Genomic DNA, 18486 nt, shown 5'->3' with positions numbered 1-18486 from the left:
CTAGTTTTCTAGTTTATGCAATATTTTGAACATTCAAAGTATTAAATATATTGTGTGTGCTGTAAATGCTGTGGAGTATTTTTTTTTTTGAAATGTGGAAGCGATTTTCCACCACTACCATAATGTACATATGATATACATGTACTGGCAAATACCTTTTGATTATTTTTGTATTAACAATATAAGACGCCACAAAAATGATTATTTTTGCATTAACAATATAAGACGCCACAAACATGAAAAATTATCATTTTTATTAAAAACATATGTACTCCTCTGAAACAAGGACTTACCGTAAAAGTATCACCATAAAAACTTAGAAAGACAATTTGAAGTAGGTGTAATTTTTACATATCAGACTTCTGCATATATGTCTCTGCAGATATGCTGTTCCTTTAGATACACCTGCTTACTCAATTACAATGTACATTGTACTAAAAATTAATTAATCTAACACATATGTGGTATTTGTGAATATAACATATTTTGAATACAAATGTTTAGCCTTCTCCACAAAATCTCCACTAATTAATATTAATAATGATAATATTAATAATTAATTAATATAAAACCTGTGTGCTTCAAAACTAAAATGGATTAAAAAATCATTCACATGGAATAATTTCAATTTGAAATTAGGGTTGGAAAAAAACATTTTTTTTTCTTTAGAGAGAAGAGTCTTTAAATACACCACTTAGGAATTGTACTGGCAGATCAGTGAGGGAAGTAACATGAATTTCAAACCCGGTCTAAATGTCTGAGCGACACCCTCCATTTCTACATTGGATCTCCTTTGCCCAATAATGCTCCAGACCCCCTTCACTCAAGGATTCTCCAGACCTAATCCTTTCATTCCTACAGAAAAAGAAGGATTTAACAAATTTTCAAAATTTCTTCTATTGAGCCTTGTCCCTGGGGTCCCTGAAGGGGCCAAATCCAATTTTTATACAATTTTGGTTCCCCTTCACCCAAACTAGTAGCATTTTCATAAAAAAGTTGACAGATATACACCAGGTGCCAGACACTGGGTCAGGTGACCTTAAAAAAATTGTTATAATTCTATCATAATGCCCTCATAGTACATGTGCATGTTGCCCACCAGCCTCTTCTCTGATCCAAGGAGGCTGTACAGAATACTAGGTTACAATAGGACTTTCTGAATATTTACAGCTGTTTTTTTCATTATCTACCCTTGTGAATAAAGCTCTAAACAATGTTTGAGCCTCTTTGCCCATAAAGTATTCTCAAGATGAATTCAGATTAAAAAACTGATACATATTGAAGAATTTTACTCTCATTTCCTTTCTAAACCCACATGGATCTTTATGATACATTGTAACACATTAAAACCAAATCTGTTCACTAATATAAAAGATTCTAATAATGTTAACCTCTTTCCTTATTGATCAACCATCATGCCCAACTATTCTACACATTTGCTTTATACAAATCTTTAATCCCCTTAGTCTATGGATCCTTCATAATAAATAAGATTTAAATTATCTCGTCTAATTAGATTTTGAAGAATTGTGTGTATGTTCCCTATAGGGTTTAGTCCCTCTGCCTAAAAGGGGATTACAATTTATTGACATCAATCAGAAGTAGTCAAAGTTGATAGGCAGATGCTGGATGCTGGATGCTTTGCCATACCATAAGCACACTTTCCCTTCGACAAGGAACAACAATAAAAAAGAACACTTTAATTACTACTAGTACCATTAGCTTTTGTCTTCTGTCATAACTCGCTATTGTGTCCGCTGTTTTGTGGTGTGGCAGTATCAGGATGGTCAGTGTGTCTGTCCTGTTGACTGTTTCTTCTCTTCACATCTCTCGTTTGCTCACGCTGTCCATACTTATCACTTTGAAGTCTGTTAGACCTTTCATGACTCTGAGGTATGTCAGACTTTTCATGACTTTGACGTCTGTTGGAACTCTTGTATTCCCTGGAGTTGTACGAATTGTACTGCTGGTGATTGTGTTGTCCACTTCGTGAGTGTTTCCAGTCGCCTTCGGGTGACATCCTCCTGTCTTCTCTCCATGACCTGTCATAATCTTGACCCCTGGAGTTTTGACCTTGTCTTTCAAAGCCTTTACCCTGTTCTCTATAGCCCTGATTTATATAGTGCTGACCTCCATAGCCTTGACCCTGACCTCTAAAGTCATGACCTTGACCACCATAGCCTTGGCCCTGACCTCTATGTTCATGACCTTGACCTCTATGTTCACGACCTTGACCTCTATGTTCACGACCTTGACCTCTATGTTCACGACCTTGACCTCTATGTTCATGACCTTGACCTCTATAATCATAACCCTGACCTCTATAACCATGACCCCAAAATGAATTTTCCTGACTACCACCTCTATGTCTCCAATGTTGATCATTGTCACCATCATTCCGGCCTCTGTATTTATCATGGTAATAGTGATGATCTGAATGGTTTGAACGATCTCTATAATCGAGCTCACTTTCCATGTCTCTCTGTCCTTCTTCGATCTCATATGTATATTCACCGTAAGGATATCTATCTTCCATGGAAGGCTCATACCTGGTGCTGTCATGGTAACCACCAGAGTGGAGGTCTGTGTCCCGACTACTGGGATGCTGGTCATGGTAACTGTTGTCCTTACCCTGACTAACGGAACGTTCTGATCTATGTTTTCTGTCTTGCCGTTTATGTGAACCAAATCTGGAATTAGGTTTCTTTTGTTCAAGCCTGTGTCTTCCTTCATTCTGGTAACCTTCCAAGCTGAAAACAAAACAATGAAAAACTTATTCAATATTTACCTTACTTATTACAATGTATGACTGACCATTAACTCATGAAGTACTTACCATATCTATCCACAACAAATAAGCCCCGTCCACAAATAAGCCATTTCTAAAATTTTACAAAATATTCAATCCCAAAATAGTTACCAAAATGTGGTCCAAAAACAAACTATTTAATTCTCAAACTTCAGCATTGTTTTTTTTTTTCACTTAGAGGAATGGGCTCACTTGAGAATAAATATGGTACAAGTTGTACGTATAGATTTTTCTTAACTGCGCAGTAGTATTAGACAGGTATATGTACAGTTGTTTCAGGGGTATATTTTATAGACAGGTATTTCTTAGGTCAATGTGGCATCTATAGAATTACCAATGTATGTAGAGGTAACTGAAGGATAGAGATGGACAGGTTTTACCACATCTGTAGAGAAAAAGGACTATATACATAAGTTACCGTATTTACTAAATAAAGTCTAGACATGTTGAAGAGACAGATTTTTATACACAAGTATTTCATACAGAAGCTATGGCAGGTGTTTTAACTGTACAAACTATAAATAACCTACAAAGTTTTGGTGCGTAGATCATCAAGATAATTCTCCCGCTCGATGTCGTGACCTCTGGCAGCATTGAACGCTGAAAAAATGAAAACAATACATAAAATATTAAGGATTATTTAAGTTTGTATGACAATGAGGAACAGTTTGAATGATTTGCACAAATATTTTATTATATTTCCTTATTAATTGATTTACATGTATATGATGGCACTCATTACTAATTGATTATCAATTTACAGCAGTGTACAATGGTCATATCCACATCCGTAGAACAACATATAATGATAAACATTGACATCCGTATTTCCGCTGTAAATTCTATTCTTACTTTATCACCTTTTCACAAATTTAATTCACAGGACATACCTTGTATGGCTTCTTCTGGCTTAAAGGCTAGACGTTCTATCATGTACCTGTGAATATTTAAAATGAATACATGTAGTAATTATGAACTAATTTGTGTTAGTTATATGTACAAAAATAAATTTTGGTATATCACAACCAGAATTTTATGTGTGATATTACAGTGACCACTTCATCATTAATGACCTCACTGACCTGTGAAGCCTATGTACACTGAGGTATGAAGTGTACGAGTTTATAATCAGATCAATGTCTTTTCACTAAAATCTACTGTATTGTTGTTAATATTTTCGGCCCTTAAACATAGCACTTAAATAAATACCCAGCGAATATTTACATAAACACACAGATGTATAGAGGTGTTTACTGCACAATGATTGCAGGGCAATTTTTTCACATTACCTAATAAACAATGGTACTTTTCAAACAAGGGGAACCTATAAATGAAATCTGAGATTTAGCGATAATGGCTGTCTGTTGGCCATGTTGTTTTCAGATTGGTCCCAAAATGCAATAAGAGGGACCAAGGGGAACCTACATATGAAATTTTAGAAAGATCCCTTCAGTACTTTCTGAGAAATAGCGATAACAAACTTTAATGATCAAAATCCAAGATGGCTGCCAGTCGGCCAGGTTGTTTTCTGGTAAATCCCAAAATGCACTATGCACAACTTGGGATCAAGGGGAACCTATACATATGAAATTTCAGAAAGATCCCGTCAGTACTTTCTAAGAAATAGCGATAACAAACTTCAATTGTCAAAATCCATGATGGCTGCCTGTCGGCCATGTTGTTTTCCGATTGGTCCCAAAATGAAATACCGTATTTGACCTAATAAGGGCGCAGGGCGCGGGTAATTGACAGTGGGGGCGCCCTTATTAAGATTAGTTATTCTGAAGTTTTATGAAACAGACTATACCTTATAGCAGAATACCCAAGGTTGTGGAAACGGTAAAATATTCAGTCATAAAAATATTCCAGATGAAGATATCTATTCATTATCATATATTAAGCTTAAACATCACTTGAATACTCCTGTAAACTTGTAAACCATGCCAGCTGATCTTTAGACCAGAGAACGTGTGTTCCACCATTTATGTTCAAATGGAACTCTTTTGTGTTCTATTTATAGAAACAGGTGATTTCCCAGATCATATTAGACATCGTTTTCTTTGACCTAATAATTGATTTACAATGTCTTTTACTAGCTTTCTGTTCTGAACAAAAGTTATTTATCAACAAGAATGAAGTCTACTTTATCTTCAAATAAAGATGGTAAGTTATTATTTGTATGTGTGTTTAGTTTTGGGTGCTCTTTGCACTGACATGTCATCTGTAGCCTGTAGGAATACACAAAATGTGGCGAAAACATGTGTTCCAGTTACTTAATTTGCTGAAGAAAATTGAACACATAAAGTAGCAAAATATTTCACATGAATTATTACTTTTGAACACCATTTTGACACTCAGTCAAAGATTTATTTCCTTGAAAAAAGGTAGGGGCGCCCTTATTAGGTCAAATACGGTATGCATAACTAGGCACCAAGGGGAACCTACATATGAAATTTCAGAAAGATCCCATCAGTACCTTCTGAGAAATAGCGATAACAAACTTCAATTATCAAAATCCAAGATGGCTGCCTGTCGGCCATGTTTTTTTCTGATTGGTTTCAAAATGCAATATGCATAACTAGGCACCACGGGGAACCTACATATGAAATTTGAGAAAGATCCCTTAAGCACTTTCTGAGAAATAGCGATAACAAGAATTGTTTACGGACGTACGTCGGACGAAGGACTACGGACGCAGGGTGATTTGAATACCCCACCATCTGATGATGGTGGGCTAAAAATGTCTAGTCAAAATTCACACCAAGATACTGTATATCAAGTGTTGGTGAGGGTGCTCATATTGTCTATGAATTGACTACCATGGGAGAACTAAAAGTGTCTGAATTATCTTTAATATGTATCAGGTCAAATTTAACCTGCCGAGTTTTGAATATCCTTGTTATACACACCTACAGTAAATTACCCATGACAGCGAACCATAAATGTAATATTAATTCATGTACCGTTGTACTGCAAAAGAAGTGACGATAAGAAATTGCAAAATTCACAGTAAATTTGATGCTAAAGGGATGAAATACAGTACATTGTACAGCTACCCCCTATGTAGCTGGTCCTGTTGTATATTAAGATGTTTCTCACCTGCAAACCATGTAGCCAGTTCTGTTGATTCCATGGGTACAATGTACTCCTATCACATCAACTGAAACAGTTCCTCATTTGTTTGTATCTTGTGTAAATTGAAGTGCATTTGCTATTTTCCTAAGTTTCAAACTGACTTTCTCTATTTCAAAACAATACATGCCCAAGTACATATCAAACACATTGAAATTTCAGGCAACGTTAACACCATGTGCTGAGAATGATGTGCTTAAGATAATAAAATAATGATAAAAATCATTAGAACAGAGATTAAAATGTACTTTATCATTTAACTGCAGATTAGCAACATATTATATAAATACTAGACATCGTTATTGTTTAACAGACACTTTTTATTGTCATTTGGCGTCAACTTGTGCCAATATGTCTATGGAGAATGAGACAATTAATTGTTACCTTTCTCAGATGTAGCTTTAGTTTTTGTTTCAACAGCATCAAAGAATCTACAATATAAAAGAAAACATGTTATCTTTACTGTCATAGAATTTAACAAGAGATCCCAGAGGGATCTTGGCGCCCACCATTGAATGGTCTTTATAGGTTCCATGTCAGATTGATCTTTTCTCTACTTTTCCCTTCCTCTAAGTCTTACTTATCTGTGTAATTTCAGAAACAGCCCTCTAGTACTTTTCAAACAAGGGGAACCTATATATAAAATTTAAGATTTGGCGATAACAGCTGCCTGTCGGCCAGGTTGTTTTCTGACTGGTCTCAAAATCCAATATGCATAACTAGGCACAGAGGGCAACCTACAAATGAAATTTAAGAAAGATCCTTTCAGCAATTTCTGACAAATAGCGATAACAAACTTCAATTGTCAAAATCCAAGATGACTGCCTGTCGGCCATGTTGTTTTCCTATTGGTCCCAAGATGCAATATGCATAACTAGGTGCCGAGGGGAACCTACATATGAAATTTTACAAATATCCCTTCATTATTTTCTGAGAAATAGCGATAACAAACTTCAATTGTCAAAATCCAAGATGGCTGCCTGTCGGCCATGTTGTTTATCCGATTAGTCTCAAAATGCAATATGCATAACTAGGCACTGAGGGGAACCTACATATGAAATTGGAGAAAGATTTCTTAAGCACTTTCTTAGAAATAGCGATAACAAGTTTCAATTGTCAAAATCTAAGATGGCTGCCTGTCGGCCATGTTGTTTTCCGATTGATCTCAAAATGCAATATGCATAACTAGGCACCGAGGGGAACCTACATATGAAATTTGAGAAAGATCCCTTCAGTACTTTCTGAGAAATAGCGATAACAAACTTCAATTGTCAAAATCCAAAATGGCTGCCTGTCGGCCATGTTGTTTTCCGATTAGTCTCGAAATGCAATATGCATAACTAGGCACTGAGGGGAACCTACATATGAAATTTCAGAAAGATCCCTTCACTATTTTCTGAGAAATAGCGATAACAAGTTACAATTGTCAAAATCTAAGATGGCTGCCTGTCGGCCATGTTGTTTTCCGATTAGTCTCAAAATGCAATATGCATAACTAGGCACCAAGGGGAGCCTACATATGATATTTGAGAAAGATCCCTTTATTATTTTCTGAGAAATAGCTATAACAATCTTCAATTGTCAAAATCCAAGATGGCTGCCTGTCGGCCATGTTGTATTCCGATTGGTCTCAAAATGCAATATGCATAACTAGGCACCAAGGGGAACCTATATATGAAATTTGAGAAAGATCCCTTCAGTACTTTTTCAGAAATAGCGATAACAAACTTCAATTGTCAAAATCCAAGATGGCTGCCTGTCGGCCATGTTGTATTCCGATTGGTCTCAAAATGCAATATGCATAACTAGGCACCAAGAGGAACCTACATATGAAATTTCAGAAAGATCCCTTTATTAGTTTTTGAGAAATAGTGATAACAAACTTCAATTGTCAAAATCCAAGATGGCTGCCTGTCGGCCATGTTGTTTTACGATTGGTCACAAAATGCAATATGCATAACTAGGCACCAAGGGGAACCTATATAAGAAATTTGAGAAAGATCCCTTCAGTACTATCTGAGAAATAGCGATAACAATCTTCAATTGTCAAAATCCAAGATGGCTGCCTGTCGGCCATGTTGTTTATCCGATTAGTCTCAAAATGCAATATGCATAACTAGGCACTGAGGGGAACCTACATATGAAATTGGAGAAAGATTTCTTAAGCACTTTCTTAGAAATAGCGATAACAAGTTTCAATTGTCAAAATCTAAGATGGCTGCCTGTCGGCCATGTTGTTTTCCGATTGATCTCAAAATGCAATATGCATAACTAGGCACCGAGGGGAACCTACATATGAAATTTGAGAAAGATCCCTTCAGTACTTTCTGAGAAATAGCGATAACAAACTTCAATTGTCAAAATCCAAAATGGCTGCCTGTCGGCCATGTTGTTTTCCGATTAGTCTCGAAATGCAATATGCATAACTAGGCACTGAGGGGAACCTACATATGAAATTTCAGAAAGATCCCTTCACTATTTTCTGAGAAATAGCGATAACAAGTTACAATTGTCAAAATCTAAGATGGCTGCCTGTCGGCCATGTTGTTTTCCGATTAGTCTCAAAATGCAATATGCATAACTAGGCACCAAGGGGAGCCTACATATGATATTTGAGAAAGATCCCTTTATTATTTTCTGAGAAATAGCTATAACAATCTTCAATTGTCAAAATCCAAGATGGCTGCCTGTCGGCCATGTTGTATTCCGATTGGTCTCAAAATGCAATATGCATAACTAGGCACCAAGGGGAACCTATATATGAAATTTGAGAAAGATCCCTTCAGTACTTTTTCAGAAATAGCGATAACAAACTTCAATTGTCAAAATCCAAGATGGCTGCCTGTCGGCCATGTTGTATTCCGATTGGTCTCAAAATGCAATATGCATAACTAGGCACCAAGAGGAACCTACATATGAAATTTCAGAAAGATCCCTTTATTAGTTTTTGAGAAATAGTGATAACAAACTTCAATTGTCAAAATCCAAGATGGCTGCCTGTCGGCCATGTTGTTTTACGATTGGTCACAAAATGCAATATGCATAACTAGGCACCAAGGGGAACCTATATAAGAAATTTGAGAAAGATCCCTTCAGTACTATCTGAGAAATAGCGATAACAATCTTCAATTGTCAAAATCCAAGATGGCTGCCTGTCGGCCATGTTGTTTTCCGATTGGTCTCAAAATGCAATATGCATAACTAGGCACCAAGGGGAGTCTACATATGAAATTTCAGAAAGATCCCTTCATTATTTTCTGAGAAATAGCGATAACAAACTTCAATTGTCAAAATCCAAGATGGCTGCCTGTCGGCCATGTTGTTTTCCGATAGGTCTCAAAATGCAATATGCATAACTAGGCACCAAGGGGAACCTATATATGAAATTTGAGAAAGATCCCTTCTGTACTTTCTGAGAAATAGCGATAACAAGAATTGTTTACGGACGGAGGGAGGGACGGACGGACGGACGACGGACCACGGACGCAGGGCGATTTGAATAGCCCACCATCTGATGATGGTGGGCTAAAAAGAGGCTATATTAATACACCTCAACATTCTTTAAAGGCTATGTCATTACAGTTTCATGTGGCAATAAATACATAATGTGATATTCCCCTTACACTACCATGATTAAGTCATATATCAAGTGATGATGTCATTACAATACCATGAACACAAATCACAATAGTGAAAATACAATACCATGAACATACTGGTACATTATACGATAGTGTCATTACAATACCATGAACATACTGGTACATTATACGATAGTGTCATTACAATACCATGAACATACTGGTACATCATACGATAGTGTCATTACAATACCATGAACATACTGGTACATCATACGATAGTGTCATTACAATACCATGAACATACTGGTACATCATACGATAGTGTCATTACAATACCATGAACATACTGGTACATCATACGATAGTGTCATTACAATACCATGAACATACTGGTACATCATACGATAGTGTCATTACAATACCATGAACATACTGGTACATCATACGATAGTGTCAATACAATACCATGAACATACTGGTACATCATATGATAGTGTCATTACAATACCATGAACATACTGGTACATCATACGATAGTGTCATTACAATACCATGAACATACTGGTACATCATACGATAGTGTCAATACAATACCATGAACATACTGGTACATCATATGATAGTGTCATTACAATACCATGAACATACTGGTACATCATACGATAGTGTCATTACAATACCATGGAAACACATCATGTGAAATTGTCATTTCACTAACATGAACATCCAGTACTCTAGTTAACCACTGACCTGTGTACTATCCAGTACTCTAGTTAACTACTGACCTGTGTACTATCCAGTACTCTAGTTAACTACTGACCTGTGTACTATCCAGAACTCTAGTTAACTACTGACCTGTGAACTATCCAGTACTCTAGTTAACTAATGACCTGTGTACTATCCAGTACTCTAGCTAACTACTGACCTGTGTACTATCCAGTACTCTAGTTAACTACTGACCTGTGTACTATCCAGTACTCTAGTTAACTACTGACCTGTGAACTATCCAGTACTATATAGTTAACTACTGACCTGTGTACTATCCAGTACTCTAGTTAACTATTGACCTGTGTACTATCCAGTACTCTAGTTAACTACTGACCTGTGTACTATCCAGTACTCTAGTTAACTACTGACCTGTGTACTATCCAGTACTATATAGTTAACTACTGACCTGTGTACTATCCAGTACTCTAGTTAACTACTGACCTGTGTACTATCCAGTACTCTTGTTAACTATCCAGTACTGTAGTTAACTACTGACCTGTGTACTATCCAGTACTGTAGTTAACTACTGACCTGTGTACTATCCAGTTCTCTAGTTAACTACTGACCTGTGTACTATCCAGTACTCTAGTTAACTACTGACCTGTGTACTATCCAGTACTCTTGTTAAATACTGACCTGTGAACTATCCAGTACTATATAGTTAACTACTGACCTGATAACTATCCAGTACTCTAGTTAACTACTGACCTGTGTACTATCCAGTACTATATAGTTAACTACTGACCTGTGTACTATCCAGTACTCTAGTTAACTACTGACCTGTGTACTATCCAGTACTATATAGTTAACTACTGACCTGTGAACTATCCAGTACTCTAGTTAACTACTGACCTGTGAACTATCCAGTACTCTAGTTAACTACTGACCTGTGTACTATCCAGTACTCTAGTTAACTACTGACCTGTGTACTATCCAGTACTCTAGTTAACTACTGACCTGTGTACTATCCAGTACTCTAGTTAACTACTGACCTGTGTACTATCCACTACTCTAGTTAACTACTGACCTGTGAACTATCCACTACTCTAGTTAACTACTGACCTGTGAACTATCCAGTACTCTAGTTAACTACTGACCTGTGAACTATCCAGTACTCTAGTTAATTACTGACCTGTGTACTATATCATCACTAGGTATCACATGGCCCTCTGTAAACACTTTCAGGTGTTCAACTCCATTTTTAGTGAATTCCTGCAAATAAGAAATTTATATAAATTCCAACTCAGCAATGATTTAGGAGAGTGGTGATCTTTGTGTTAATTAGTAAAGTATTTTAACAATGAGGAATAAAATGGACTTTTAGAAGCTCAAACTGTTCTTTCAGTGCTGGTGTAGTATGGTAAAGTGAAGCCCATGGTAAAGTGAAGCATTTCACTATTGTCTTACTAATTCACTTTTTTTCATCAAATCTTTTTTTAGATTACCTTTTTTCATTCCTCTAAACACAATAACACACAAAAAATGTTTGGGGTCAGGAAATTTAGGGTGGGGCAGGGCGCTTCACTTTAACATAGCCATGGTAAAGTGAAGCATTTCACTATTTTCTTACTAATTCACTTTTTTTCACCAAATGCTTTGGCCATGGTAAGGTGATCAGCGCACTGCCCCAACCTAAATTCTTGTTTTATCAGATGTACAATGTAGAACAATAACTAAGCTAATTGATAAAAAATTGTGTAAAGAAAAGTTAATTAAAAACAACTTATAAGGTGGCTTCACTACCATTATGGTATTTTGACCTCGGTTCATTTTACCATGCTTCAAAAGACCATGCCATACCAGAATCGACAGTTACAGATTCACTGATTTTGTAATTAGACAAATTGGATATTTCAAATCCCTTTACAATGTAATTGGTAACTTCTTTTGCTAAGAGAGTGTGTGTGCTGCATTTCACTCTAATCATGATTTGACAATACTTACATCTTTAAATAGTATTTTGTGGTGAAAGTGAGATCTATGACCATTACAAGTTTATGGCATTCCTTCTCCATGTTGTCTATCAAATTTTTGGGTGTGAACCTGTCAAAAAACATTTATAATATATGATATCAGTAACCAGTCCGCTTTTGAAGCAACTGTTTAAAAAATAATGAAGTTTAATGTTTAGGCTTCTTTGATGTATATTTTATTTTTTCATGTCCATAAGAAACCAGTATATACAAATTTAAATATATGCAGTTATTTTACAGTCAGTGGGATCATGAAACAAATGATCCTAGAGAGATCTTGGCACTCTCGACCGAATTACCTTGGATCTCTGTAAGACTGGTCTATCTGAGAAATAGCCATAAAAAACTTCAACTGTCAAAAATTAAAATGGCTGCCTTTCGGCCATCTTGAATTCAGATCAGTCCTAAAATTGAACATGCACAACTAGGGAGCAGGGGTATACAAAAACAAACTGACTGGGAAAGACACTGACCAGCCGTCACCTACATAATTATGAAATTTGACAACGATAGATCCAGTGCCTTACAAGAAATAGCAAGAATTATATAAAGACGGATGGACACCAGACGTTGGATGAAGAGCAATTGGAATAGCCTGCCATCTGATGATGGTGAGCAAAAACTCCAGAATATCCTAAGTATTAGGGCTAACAAAGTATATATTCATATAGAACTTTACTGCCAAAACTGAACTTTCACATGTATTTTGAATTTAGCACTAGGACCCTCAAGTTTTCGGAGTATGAGATAAAAAAAGTTTGACTGTATGCCCCTTTACCAATTAACCTTTAGCTTTTAGGCTACTAAACATATGGTTCATTGGGATACAAAATTTTAGTACAGTGTATATATATTATAAGTTTGATCTAAGCCAATGACCTTAATTATGGGTCAATATAAATTATTTGAAAATCTTTTGATGTGGTGTATATATAAATTACTAAATTGGTTGAGGGGTTCATGACATAACTGGTGACAGACTGTTACACAAACAAATTAATTTCCTAATTAAGGTATATAGTTTACATTAAACAGAAAATAAACCTAGAAAATCTGCATGTTTAAGAACTGGATAAATAAACACTAATACTTACCACATTTCTGGTGGAACCTGTCGCAACAGTCCCTTTAAATCAATAAATCAAGATTATTCAAATAAGCTTTCAAATTTGTTACAAACAAAAGTTACCAGCTCCGTTAATAGATGGCAATGTAACTTCACATAAACTTGCATGAACACTAGAGCTAACTGTCTAATAAGAGAGATCAAAATTGTTTTGTCTTTTTGTGTAGTGGGATACCATATCTCTACTTTTAAAGATAATTTAAATATAATTATTTTGACCAAGGGTGAGAATTGTCAAGCATCAATGTAAATGTGGATTACTATGGTCTAGCTGTTGAGAATTACAAATCCAATGACATGTATATCTTTAATACACAATATTTAATGTATATGTAGTAGCAGGAGAAAGAAACATCATGATGTGACTTCTTTGTATATCTTAATCATTTCAAGTAAAGGTGTATGGTGTCAGATGTTTCTTACATACATTTTTCAGTGGTACTTTGAAGCAAACAATGTTAGTTCCTGGAATAACTTTTCCTACATTGGAATAATCCAGCCACCTGTAATGTGGAAATAATCAACATTTATTGATAATTTAGACATCTTCGCTAATGTGTCCTCACTGTACATGCATGGTCAACATGTTCAGAGTCAGTTGTAAAATCATAACTGATTATATTGGTTAAACATGAGTTGCTGATTATCAATTAAAGAGGCTTGCCCGCAGAGAGATCAGAAAAATTGGCTAATAGAAAAAGATTTTTTACACATGACAGATTGTTGGAATTGTTGAGTTTTTCATTTTATTTTCCTTATAAAACGCTGAAAAGTGATATTAAAACCTCATTTTTTAATATTATTTATTTAATCGCAACCCGCAATAAGTCCGCGCTATAAAGTGGAGTCTAATTTGATTGACACATCAAAGAAACAAGCACGTGCACAGTGCCGCACAATAATAACTTCAAAGGCAGCGGCGATTTACAAAGAAGATTTGCCGTTATATTCCATACATTTCCCTTTCAGGTTGAGTTTTAAAACGTCTTTTAAATACATATTCTGTAATTGTTTTCAAGAAATGAAGTCGGAAAGCCTCTAATTTTGTCACATAGAAACGTGTACTGAAGTTTATTTAGTGATCAGAGATGTGCCGTTTACCGGTCCGTCTGCGGGTAAGCCTCTTTAAGTAACCTGTTGGTCATGCATTGTTCCTTTAATCAATGAAGTAGGTTTACATTTTCTCTATTATCTTTATTACACTTTCATTCTATACCAGGCTGTAATCCGAAGGTTTCTGATGTTTTATCAACCTTTTAAAAAACTTATATGGGCCAACTTACATCATAACTGCTGCCAAAGTGAAAAGGGGGAGAAAAGCTGACCCAGCCTAAGGTTGCCACTTCAGTCTTTGTTTGCAGCTGTTCAATAATGTTGCGTGGATTGAAAACACTCTGGAGTTTCAAACATTTTGCAGCCATATTTGTAATGTGAATTACATGATTACCCAAGGGAAACTATTTTCAGCATGAGGATTACCCTGCGTCACACAAGATCTTGCCAGGTCACCTGACCACGGTCAATACAAATGTGGCCGTGAAATGTTTTGAAACTCAGTCAGATTAAAGAGTGGAATGACCTGAGGTTCGGGTTGGCTCCCCCCTCCTCCCCTTTCGCTATGGCATATCTGGCTGGAGCTCTCTGATGTTTGTCAGCCCATATCAGATTTTTTAAAGGCCCGATAAAACACCAGAAATCTTCAGATTAATCAGGCTGTACCATTATCAATTATATCACAACAACTACAAGCCAATACATGCATGTCATATTTTATTCAGCCAAATACAAAGTGTAATTAAACACAAGTTTTAAAGTTTTTTTGTGAATTTCCATCAAAAATACAGAATCACACTAAATGAGGGTTGCACTAATCAGTCATTCTATCATTTCTATTATGATATTATGTCACGGTTATATTTAAAACACAGATTGCATAATGCATTATGCAATCTGGGTGATAAATATAACAAGGACTTCCTTTTTTATTTATCTGTCAGTCAGATTACATTCTATCTGACGACAGTACTATTAGTTCAATGGTTAAATAATCACGAGTTTGATGCTATATATAGCTAACCAGTAACCAATAAGGATCTAATTATCCCTATGAAAATATCCTGAATATAAGGTCAAATCTAAACGAAGGTTTTCACAAAAGGAATGCAAAATTAGCCAAAAAGCCACATGATTTTGTTATGATGAAAAGATAATAAAAAAAATAGTTAATAGAGTCAAGATAAATATAAACATTATGTTCTCATTTCACTAATTGATTAAAAGGGTCAGGTTTATATGCTTATATTGATCTTGACTCTGTTTTTTATCTCATTACAAATAACCCCCTGTGTTCAAGCTGTGCCCTTATAGTTGGTTTCAAGTTCTGTACAGTACAGTGTTTGGCAAAGTGATGTATTTCATCACGTAATGCAATACGCCGAAAGGCGACATGTCCACATTATAGACCCCAGCTGTAAATAAATGTCATGAAATAACTTATATTTACCTATCAGGAGGAGGCATGTTCTGACGGAAAGTTATAAGCCTGCGGGTTGACGAAAAAACAGTGTTTTTGACACTTGTGATTTCTTTCAATCGAACCACATGCTGTAAAATCCGCATCCTTTTGAAGCTTGAATTTTGGGCGCGTTCGAATATTGAATGTGACGGCCTTTTTAAAGGTACGAGTAGAGACATTTGGGGTATTTGCGGATAAACTGGCTCTGAACTTTTTAACGTAAAATTTCAAGTACACATCTTGATAAACATATAGTAGATGTTAGTAAATGTCTTTAAACCCTTTGTCAAGGTTAAGCTCAAAGGAAAATTAGATAAGTATACGTCCGCAGGGACGGACGTACATGTACGTCCCTGACGTCCGTTTATTCTTATTTCATAAAAAAAAAAAAAACATACAAGAATGTGTATATTTAGACTCGTGTTTGTAACGATACAACTTAAGTTTAGTAGAGCTATTCTAACGACTATATAACAATTCAAAATTAATAATAACAACACAAAATCTCACAATTGTAGCATGCATCGCAGATAAAATGAATAGTGCACTAGCTCGAAAAGATTATAAAATGATCATGCAAACAAAATTCCATACAGCATATAAATCAATTTAGAGGACACCCCAGTCTAATGTACATTATCATATTTACCAAATGTGACAAGAACTATAAATTGGGAGAATACAAGCTAATATAGCATAATCTAAATTAACACAAGATTTAATAAGAAATATAGGAATGTGCAGCATAAAAGTTATAACAACACAAAAGTAAATAAACAGCATTAAGGACAAGAAAGAAGAAGAAAAAAACTTAGGTTGTCAATTATGAACAAACTAGGAACTTGAAGCAAGAGCTACCACTTAGAGGCAATAAAACCTATCAATTACCAAATACATACCTTTCAATCGTATGTTGTAGCTACATATCGAATCGTCCCTGGTATTTAACTGTCTCATGAGACAGGAAAGGGTTCGGCCTCTACAGGGTAGACTGTTTCACACTCGGACCGCCTCGAAACGAAATGATTTATCGCCATACCTACATGTAGCTGTCTTGACCTGCGTCAGAGTAGCTAGTGAAGCCTGGCATGAAATCGTAATTTGTCATTTTAAAATCCACAAGATCTGCTATATACTGTGGACTAACAACTTTTAAAATCTGAAAAACTTCCATAGCCATGCTTCTCAGGCGAACACGAAGAAAAGAGCGATTATTTCTTTCTAAAAAGTGTATGCAATAAGAATTGTAAAATCATTCTCTATAGATCTGATTGCTTTTTCTTGTATCTTCTCTAATTTCCTGGTGTTTTTTTTTTTTACTACAGATCGAAGTGCCATGTAGTGGGCAGTATTTAATAAAATAAAAAAGAAATGAGAGGGGCATTAAAAAACAGTGCTAATGCACGTCTTGATGAGGTAACAGCCAATTCTTTTTAGATTACTATAAAGTACATAGTTTTCCTGCAGATGTTTGATATCATGTAAATCAAAATTCAAATCAGAGTCAATGTCAGCACCTAGTAGTTTTCAAACTTAATTTTGTGGCTGCTAAATGCCAATGCTAAAGAAAGGAATAATTTGATTCGTTTTCTTGCATGGACAGCCAGATGGCTTGAATTTGTTCGCCTGCATCCCATTACAAATAGACCAATATAGACAAATAGACCAATATAGACAAATAGACCAATATAGACAAATAGACCAATATAGACAAATAGACCAATATAGACAAATAGACCGATATAGACAAATAGACCAATATATCAAGTTCTGGGTCTCTTTTCCCAGTGTATTCGAAAGGAGAGAGTGTTGTCATCTCCATAATTGTACAATTTTGCAATATAATAAAACATATCATTAACACCCCCCCCCCCCCCCTCCCCCCCAAAAAAACAAACCAACAAACAACAACAACAACAACAACAACAACAAACAAACAACAACAACAAAGTAACTCCCAGTCACTGGTACTGGACCCCAGACTAATCAGCTGGAGTCTGTTGCTGGACAAGATCTACTGATGAATAGTCTTGTCTATATGCCTGATGCTTCACCAGTAACACTTGGACAGATCCATCAAGATAGCTCCAACATATTTGTTGTTATCTAAAGCCTGGCGCCAGTCCCCCAGGAGTCGCAGAAGAAGAGAAGTCTGACACTCTGAGCCCTTCCAGAAAAAAATTAGTTGATCACGAATGATTCTCTCAAAAACCTTAGAAGCAATAAGAAACTTTTTGTCTTGCCCAGTCACTGGCATTTATATGTCTTTGTTTTATAAAGTCCTATATCATGCATTTTATTATTGTTGTTATTCAATGTATAACTGCAATTGCCCGTGGATGTAACTAGGTGACGAAGACCACGGTGAAGTTGTATGGTTGACATCATGCTATTAATGGGAAATATTTTTACTGTGTTGTGCGAAATGAAATAGAAGGTCCCCTGCAAGGTCAGTTGATATAAATGTATATGACGTTGAGGGTGTGGCTTAACCCCGATTTGCATGGCGCCGGGGTGTGAGCGATAAAGTGGAGGTTTATCCAGGTTTAAATCCCTTGGTACTTTTCAACGGTCTTCAT

At 35.8% G+C, this 18486-nt stretch overlaps 1 protein-coding gene across 1 annotated transcript; it reads right to left on the bottom strand.

The window, feature by feature from the left end:
• Positions 1–232: 232 nt before the first annotated feature.
• Positions 233–16038, bottom strand: LOC117338895 (filaggrin-2-like). Its single transcript, XM_033900260.1, has 11 exons — positions 15896–16038; positions 13820–13895; positions 13361–13392; positions 12238–12336; positions 11701–11752; positions 11426–11505; positions 6326–6372; positions 5909–5969; positions 3700–3746; positions 3340–3409; positions 233–2750 (listed from the first exon to the last, which is right to left on the bottom strand). Exons 1-11 carry the CDS (start codon positions 16009–16011, stop codon positions 1736–1738), a joined length of 1695 nt encoding a protein of 564 aa, XP_033756151.1. The 5' UTR covers positions 16012–16038; the 3' UTR covers positions 233–1735.
• Positions 16039–18486: the final 2448 nt, after the last annotated feature.

Source organism: Pecten maximus, chromosome 12 (genome assembly GCF_902652985.1).
Source record: "Pecten maximus chromosome 12, xPecMax1.1, whole genome shotgun sequence".
Lineage (NCBI taxonomy): Eukaryota > Metazoa > Mollusca > Bivalvia > Pectinida > Pectinidae > Pecten > Pecten maximus.
Note: the sequence above shows the minus strand (reverse complement) of the source record. Positions and strands in the feature narration are given on the sequence as shown.

What these genes read in the sequence shown, in the direction of transcription:
- LOC117338895 (XM_033900260.1), bottom strand. Translation starts at nt 16,011, where the DNA reads ATGCGGATTTTACAGCATGTGGTTCGATTGAAAGAAATCACAAGTGTC. An exon ending in ACTGGCTACATGGTTTGCAG is followed by an intron (nt 3,747 to 5,908) that starts GTGAGAAACATC and finishes AAATATTCACAG; the next exon opens with GTACATGATAGAACGTCTAG. An exon ending in GATCTACGCACCAAAACTTT is followed by an intron (nt 2,751 to 3,339) that starts GTAGGTTATTTA and finishes TTTTGTTTTCAG; the next exon opens with CTTGGAAGGTTACCAGAATG.